General features: G+C 42.7%; 1 protein-coding gene across 1 annotated transcript in view; it reads left to right on the top strand.

Annotated features, from left to right (window-relative positions):
- Positions 1-7,404, top strand: part of LOC102313041 (ephrin type-B receptor 2) — a gene marked incomplete at its 3' end in the record, with an annotated part of 77,490 nt that extends 70,086 nt beyond the window's left edge. Inside the window, 4 exon segments of the mRNA XM_005948034.3 lie at positions 6,235-6,570; positions 6,694-6,818; positions 7,008-7,170; positions 7,296-7,404. Of these exon segments, the coding sequence (XP_005948096.3) occupies positions 6,235-6,570; positions 6,694-6,818; positions 7,008-7,170; positions 7,296-7,404 (733 nt within the window).
- Between the last annotated feature and the right edge of the window lie 273 nt (positions 7,405-7,677).

Raw genomic sequence — 7,677 nt, 5'->3', positions numbered from 1 at the left:
CGCATGCCTAGACCCTTTCGGGGGGAACGTAACACCCTCAGTTCTGACTACCTTCCCTCATTTTCTTATCATCCAACTACACCTCTTCAGACTATACGACATTCCAATGTATTTGCTGTATATCCTGGTGGTGCAGGTCAGTGAATCAATGTCTCATGCACTCTTGGTAAATAGCTTGATGTCATCTATGTAGAGGATGTGCCTGATGATTGCTCCGTTCTGTAGTCATTATCCATAACCAGTCTTGTGAGTGATCTCACTGAGGAGGTTCAGGCCTATGCAAAACAGCAGTGGGAGCAGTGCATCTCCTTGGTAGATCCCGCACTTGATTGAGTTCCTGATGAAGGCTCTTAGGGTCCTGTTGATCTTGTATAGTTCTAGGCATTCCAGAATCCAGGTGTGGGGCATCGAGTCATAGGTCTTCTTGTAATCAATCCAAGCAGTGCACAGGTTGGTCAGCCTAGTCTTGCAGTCTCAGCTGACTGCTCAGTCTACCAGTAGCTGATGTTTTGCACCTCTGGTATTCTTGCCAAAGAGATGAGTTGGGCCTGGAGGTGCCAAATTCCACCATTTTGGCCTCCCTCACTTGTGATGATGCAGGGTTGATGAGCTCCTAGACCGATTAGGCACTGCTTGGATTTGACAAAGGGCTACTGGCAGATTCCCTTGACTCCAGATTCCAAATAGAAAATGGCCTTCTCTACTCAGGATGGTTTGTACCAATTTGTCACACTTCCATGGTAAATGGCCTGTATTTGTATAGCGCTTTACTAGTCCCTAAGGACCCCAAAGCGCTTTACACATCCAGTCATCCACCCATTCACACACTGGTGATGGCAAGCTACATTGTAGCCACAGCCACCCTGGGGCGCACTGACAGAGGCGAGGCTGCCGGACACTGGCGCCACCGGGCCCTCTGACCACCACCAGTAGGCAATGGCATATACTGCAGCTGTATATGCTGCTGCCTTATCATCCATAGTGACACCTAGAAAGAGCATATGCAAAGATACAGTGTACCGTCTCACATGTGAGAAAGTACTGCTCACACACTGGAGTCAGAGCCATTGACTTCGACAATGACCTGGCAGGTGCGGTCAGGCATCAACAGGATGGAAGTGGTGGCGAAATGTCCTTCAGAGAGATCAAATGATAACTGGACTTTTGGAGAAGGGAATTGGATTAAAGTTAGGGCAATTTTACTGAAAGCACAAATGAAACAATGATAGAAGTGCTTGCAGTTTGATGGCACTGGCCAGTCTAGCACCGCCTGCACTTTAGTGGTGTCTGGTTAGAGGCTGTCTTTTTCAACCATATATCAGAAGAAGGAACTGTGTCAACATGGAACTCACATTTTTCACTCTCACGGCATGTCTAATCACTGTCATATCTAATTTTTTTGGCAAAATAATGACTTGGAGAGAATAAGTATGAGTTATTACTGTAATTTTTCCATTGATCATAAGACTTGAAGAGTGGAATGCTTAGACCAGTGTTGGGTAAGTTACTTTAAAATAGTAACTTAGTTACATTACTAGTTACTTCTCTCAAAAGTAACTCAGTTACTTCAAGTTACTCGTTACTTTCAAAGTAACTAGTTACTAGGGAAAGTAACTTTGGTTTTACTCAGAATTCTCTTGTTAATGTGTTTCTTCCATAACTTTGCCAGTCTTCTAGCTTGCTTACTTGCCACAGTGCACTGTGCCACCTACCAATAGAAAGGAAAAGATAATGTGCATATTTCCACGAGAGAAATCCCACGCCTGGACCGTCATTGACTGCTGCCATGATTCTAGCCTACGTCACAGCGTCATGTGCGCCTTTTACATCCAACACAAAAACTGCAGTCGTGGTGCTTTGATTGTACTCAGAACTCAGAAATTCTGCCTTCTGAATAGGAAGATGTAGGTAACACCAGACTGCAGATGAGCTGCATACAGGGCTGGACTGGGACAAAAAATCTCCCGGGCATTTTGACTAGAGACCGGCCCACCATTATAGGAAAAATCATAAAGCCTTTGAATGAAAATAAACACTGTTGTGACAGTGATGTACACTGTTTGATGGTATATATGCATCAATCTATCAATCGTTTGTTGTAAGATTCAGATAATTATTTTTTAAAAGCTAGACATTTTAAATGAGAATAAGAAAGAAAAGTATTTCTTTGTGCCCCCTCTCCCTGTTAATGCCCTACCTCCCCTGGCAACACTTTGCTAGATCCGCCCCTGCACAGTTACCAGCTGTCAGCTACCTAAAAAAGGATCCTGGGTTATTTGTCTCTCAGAAACAGTTCATAACTTCCCTTCAACTCATTCATGTCACCTAAAAGGTAAACCTGTTTCTCCATCACCTGTTCAGCTCTGATGATTCAGTAAGGACATCTCCTGGTTTCATCTTCATGTTTCCCTCTCACCAATAACCAAACCATATCATGACCAGCAGCTTTCAGCTGTGGCTCCAGCAAACATCAGCTGATACTAGAAATTAATATTAAATAAATTCTAACAACAGCTGATCAAGCTTAAACGTGCTGCTGTTGTTTAGCGCGACATCCGCTGGTTTCCTCTTTCGGCGCAAAGTGAGCGATAAACAAACAAGAGAGCCGATCAGCTGATCATTGATCAGTTTCATGATTGAAGTAGAAACGGGAGAGGGAGGGGGAGAATGAGAGAAGAAGAGGCAGCTGTGCAGCAAAGACACAGAATAACTCCAGCTTTGTGTCTTTTTCATTGTAGCTGAATTACGGGACAAACTGTTCCTTTTCACCTCAATAAGAAACGCGTAATATTTTCTCTGAATACCAGACGGGACGGTTGGCAACTCTAATAACTTATGAACAAAATAAAGTTCAACATCATTAACTTCATAGCACCACCCAGCTGTATAGAAACTCCGTCATGCTAGCTAGCACGCAGTACGGAAAAAGTCAGAATAACGAAAATAAACTCCACCTAAACTTGGTTCATATCTGACCCAGAGAGACTGCAGGTCATAACTTCTTACCTGAAGTTCAGTTCACACTTGGACCGGCGGCCGCCTCGGGTCTCTTTTCCTTCTGCGTCCCTTTTCCTTCATCCACCTGCTGGCCTCCACCACTTGCTAATGTTACTGAATCTGTGGAAGCTCCGCGATAGCCACCACACGAAGTAACGAATAACGAGCCTATCTAAATCCCAGTAACGAGTAACGCGTTCCTGATTTTAGCATAATAACTAGTTACCGTGCTCGTTACCACAATAATAACGTAGTTACTGTAACGCGTTACTTAATAACGCGTTAATCCCAACACTGCTTATGACAGAGGTGTTCAACTCCAGGGCTCAAGGGATGGTGTCCTGCAGGTTTTAGATATCACCCTGGGTCAGCACACCTGAATCAAATGTTCATTACCAGGCCTCTGGAGAATTTCAGGACATGTCGAGGAGTTTAATTTAGTCATTTAAATCAGCTGTTTTGGATGAAGGCCACATCTAAAACCTGCAGGAGACTGGCCCTTGAGGCCTGGAGTTGGACACCCCTGGCTTATGAGTTTCACCCACCAGTACCCTTACCATTACTGGTGAGTGCGGCCCTTTTGGCCACACTCTGGTCCTCTAGTGTGATTTCCAATACCTTTATGAGCTGTCCTTATGTAATGACTGATGTGTCTACTCAGCTCTGTTGCTATGATGCCTGAGATGAGCTTATATGTTGTGGAGAAACAGGTATTTGGCCAGTAGTTCAATGATATCGTATCCTTGTAGGGCTCTTTTTATGATCAGGATTGTTCTGCCCTGTGTTAGCCGGTTTGGATTAGTACCTAGGAGGAGCCCTGTTATTTGTGCTATTTGTGAATTTCAGTTGTGGGTCGGTCTGCCCGTGTGCTATTTTTTCCTTGTAGTAGAGAGTACACCCTGGATGCATCTTAGCAGAACAGGTCATTCTCTTCTCTGATTTATCTCTTCAGCTTAGTTTCCAGAGCTGTGAGCCTTTGTTTGGCAGTTTCTAAATCCTCGGTTTTGAAAACCCAATTTTACCTTATTTTCATCCAGGACCTCTTTCTCATGAAACCCTTTTGCATCGATTGATATCCTTCTGGGCTTCTCTGATTTTGGCTTCCAGCTGCCCTCTCTGTGGAGAAGCTTTCTCTACCTGGATCCTTAATCTTATACCCAAGTGCTTCTAGGATTTCTGTGTCAGTCGTTTCAGTGATACTGGTAGTATGAATAATCTGATCTGATGGAGCATTGTCAATGTTCCATCACTTCATCAGTTCAATGTTCTCTCATCCCAAACGGTCATGGCAGATGGCTGCCCCTCCCTGAGCCTGGTTCTGCCGGAGGTTTCTGCCTATTAAAAGGGAGTTTTTTCTTTTCACTGTTGCCCAAGTGCTTGCTCAAAGGGGTTCATATGATTGTTTTTCTGTTTGTCTCTGTATGTATTATTGTAGGGTCTACCTTTGATTTGATTTGATATACCTTTATTAGTCCCACAAGGGGAAATTTCATAAGGCTGCCGACCTATTGCACGCAATGGCGGCGCCATCTTACCCTCCGACCATACATACATTACACCAAACATCACATGGGGAAGACAGGTCAGAGAGGTATAACAATGGAAAAATGCACCACATGAGGAAAGATAAGGAGAAAAAAATAACTCCCCCCAGACTGAGCTCCAACAGGGAGATCAGTTTGTGAACAGAAAAAAACACCTCTGCACATAGCACATGAAAAAACTTAATACACCAAAGAAACACATGACAAGCAACAGGGGTGGGTAAAGGGTGAGAGACAGCCGATTTAGCCAGTACATCCGGGCCTGCAGCCTGTGCGCTGGTCTCCTTGATCCACCGTCAGCATCGGAAGAGAATAAGCATCGAAGGCGTTTGGAAAGGAAGGGGGGGATGAGTGTGTGCATATCAGTGTATATGTATGTGTGTGTGCGTGTCCAGAGTTCAGCTGAGACAGTGTCCTTCGCTCTGCTAGGCTAAGTAAACAGTCTTCCAGCCAACCCAGGTGGCCTTCCATGGAATGGGAAGGAACAGACTAAACACAGTCGTTATCAGGGTGTTTTTGTTCGGCTCCAGCCTTGCGACCGCAGCTGGCGCCGAGAGGGTATCCGCATGAAGTGATGGTGCTTTTTACTTTAGTGCGAACAGCTCATATGAATTTCAAAGCAGTTCTATACCTTACAATATAAAGCGCCTTGAGGCAACTGGTGTTGTGATTTGGTGCTATATAAATAAAATAAAATTGAATTGAAATGGGGGAATTGTGCTTTTGATTGCCTAACCTGAAGAGGAAGCTCACAGTTGTCCCGCAGAGAAATATAGACTTGGAGCCTGAATTTCATCTTTTCCCATTTGAACTTCATACCCCTTGAACTTCTATACATTTTGTCGCCTTACAACCATAAACTTAAATGTTTTCTATTGAGATTCTCTGTGACAACACAAAGTAGTACATAATTGTGAAGTGGTATTAAAACGATCCGTGGTTTTCAAAATTTTAAACAAATTGAAAAGTATGGCATGCATTTGTATTCAGCCCCCTGTACTCTGATGCCCCTAAATAAAATCCAATGCAATCAGTTGGCTTCAGAAATCACCTAATTTGATAATTGAGTTCACCTGTGTGTAATTTTGTGTCATTACAAGTTATGAATATTATATTATAATTATATAACCTATAAATACACCCCACCCCCAAAAAACCCTCCGGAAAAAGATGCAGTACTGACGCCACCATCCAATAGACCAGGGCAAACACAAACAGAATTTGGGCAAGATAGGAAGGGTAGACCCTCCCCCCACCCAGTGATACTGCAATCAATTTTGTAACAACCTGCAGGAGCATAACTGATTGAATGTTCTGCCAGAGTCTACATTGATCCCCTTGAATTGAAGATTCAAAAATGAAGATTTTTAATTGTATTTAGTTTTTATTTATTTTGCAATCACAAGACATGTAATAAGTTAAAAAAATATACTTTGTTTCCATTATCATCATGTAGATAATTGGGTTGTTGTTTTTTCCAGATAATGCAAATACACTAAGTGGGAATCTGGTTATCGGAACAAACAGATGTTCTATTGCTTGATGTTCTTACATGTAGTCTCTGTACTAAACCTCTAGAGCTTGCAATCCTTAGCTAGTGAGGTGCAAGCTTGAGAATAAAAAAAAAAAACCAAACTTATAACAGGCAGTAATTACTATTAGCATAATTTTCTGTTTTCCCTTTGTCTTCTAGCTGTTCCATCTGCACCACAAAATGTCATCTCCATAGTAAATGAGACTTCTCTGATACTGGAGTGGAGTCCACCAAAGGAGAGTGGTGGCCGAGAAGATGTAGTTTACAACATCATATGTAAGAGTTGTGGCAGCGGTCGCAGCGGCTGCACCCGCTGTGGTGACAACGTGCAGTTTATCCCACGTCAGCTGGGACTCACCAACACCCGAGTACATATCAGCGACCTCATGGCTCACACGCAGTACACATTTGAAATACAAGCTGTCAATGGAGTGTCTGATCAGAGTCCTTATTCACCACAGTACACGTCTGTCAACATCACCACCAACCAGGCTGGTGAGGCATGATGTTACTCTAGTGATATTTCAGTGATTTCAGTATTAACTCCTTTTTTTTAGTAGCTCGAATGTCTGTTAGCATGTTTTCTACACCCTTCAGATCTCTTTGTTTTTTTCTCAGCACCATCAATAGTGTCCATCATCCACCAGGTTAGCAGAACTCCTAACAGCATCACTCTGTCCTGGTCCCAGCCAGATCAGCCCAATGGTGTTATTCTGGACTATGAACTGCAGTATTATGAGAAGGTACATCAGTGCCAACTGATTGAATTAATTTCAATTCAGTTTTATTTATATAGCACCAATTCGCAAAAGCAGTCACCTCAAGGCATCTGAACCTGAAACATTTTGACTCTTAAATTGTACTCAAAAATCTTACAGTTTTAATTATAGACAGATCTGCCTGATTTAAAGTCTTTGGTGTGTGTTATTCAGAACCAAGCAGAATGGAACTCATCTCTAACGAGGAGTCAGACCAACACTGCTGTCATACAAGGTTTAAGGCCTGGAACCATATACGTGTTTCAGGTCCGGGCTCGGACTGTCGCTGGATTTGGACGCTTCAGTGGTAAAATGTACTTCCAAACCATGACTGAAGGTAGGAATCAGATTTACTGACAAACTAAATTCAGACATATTTCATACCCTGTGTGCTGCCTAATATATAAGTCTAAATATAAAAATTACTCACATTTTTGTGGTTTCTTGTCTTTTCACCTGTAGAAGAATATAACTCCATTATTCAAGAGAAGCTCCCCCTCATCATTGGTTCATCTGCTGCAGGGGTTGTCTTTATTATTGCCATCACTGTCGTCATAATTGTTTGTCGCAGGTGAGCCACTCTGTGTCCACTCTGTCCCCCAGATAATGTTCCACTCTTCACCACATTATGGTCTAAAAATCTGTACCAATTTTTTACAAAGCCACAGAAATGATACAGAAAGCACTTTATCAAAAGTGCTGATTATGAATAAAACTGCAACTTGATCCTACAGAAATACACTCAATGACTTTAACCTACAAAAACTGCATTATGTGGTGGCAACTAGGGATGGGTATCGTTTAGGTTTTATCCGATACCGGTGCCAAACCGGTACTTTTGAAA

This window comes from Haplochromis burtoni, unplaced genomic scaffold (assembly GCF_018398535.1).
Source record: "Haplochromis burtoni strain Fernald_Lab_line unplaced genomic scaffold, NCSU_Asbu1 Contig_566, whole genome shotgun sequence".
Classification (NCBI taxonomy): Eukaryota; Metazoa; Chordata; class Actinopteri; order Cichliformes; family Cichlidae; genus Haplochromis; species Haplochromis burtoni.
Note: the sequence above shows the minus strand (reverse complement) of the source record. Positions and strands in the feature narration are given on the sequence as shown.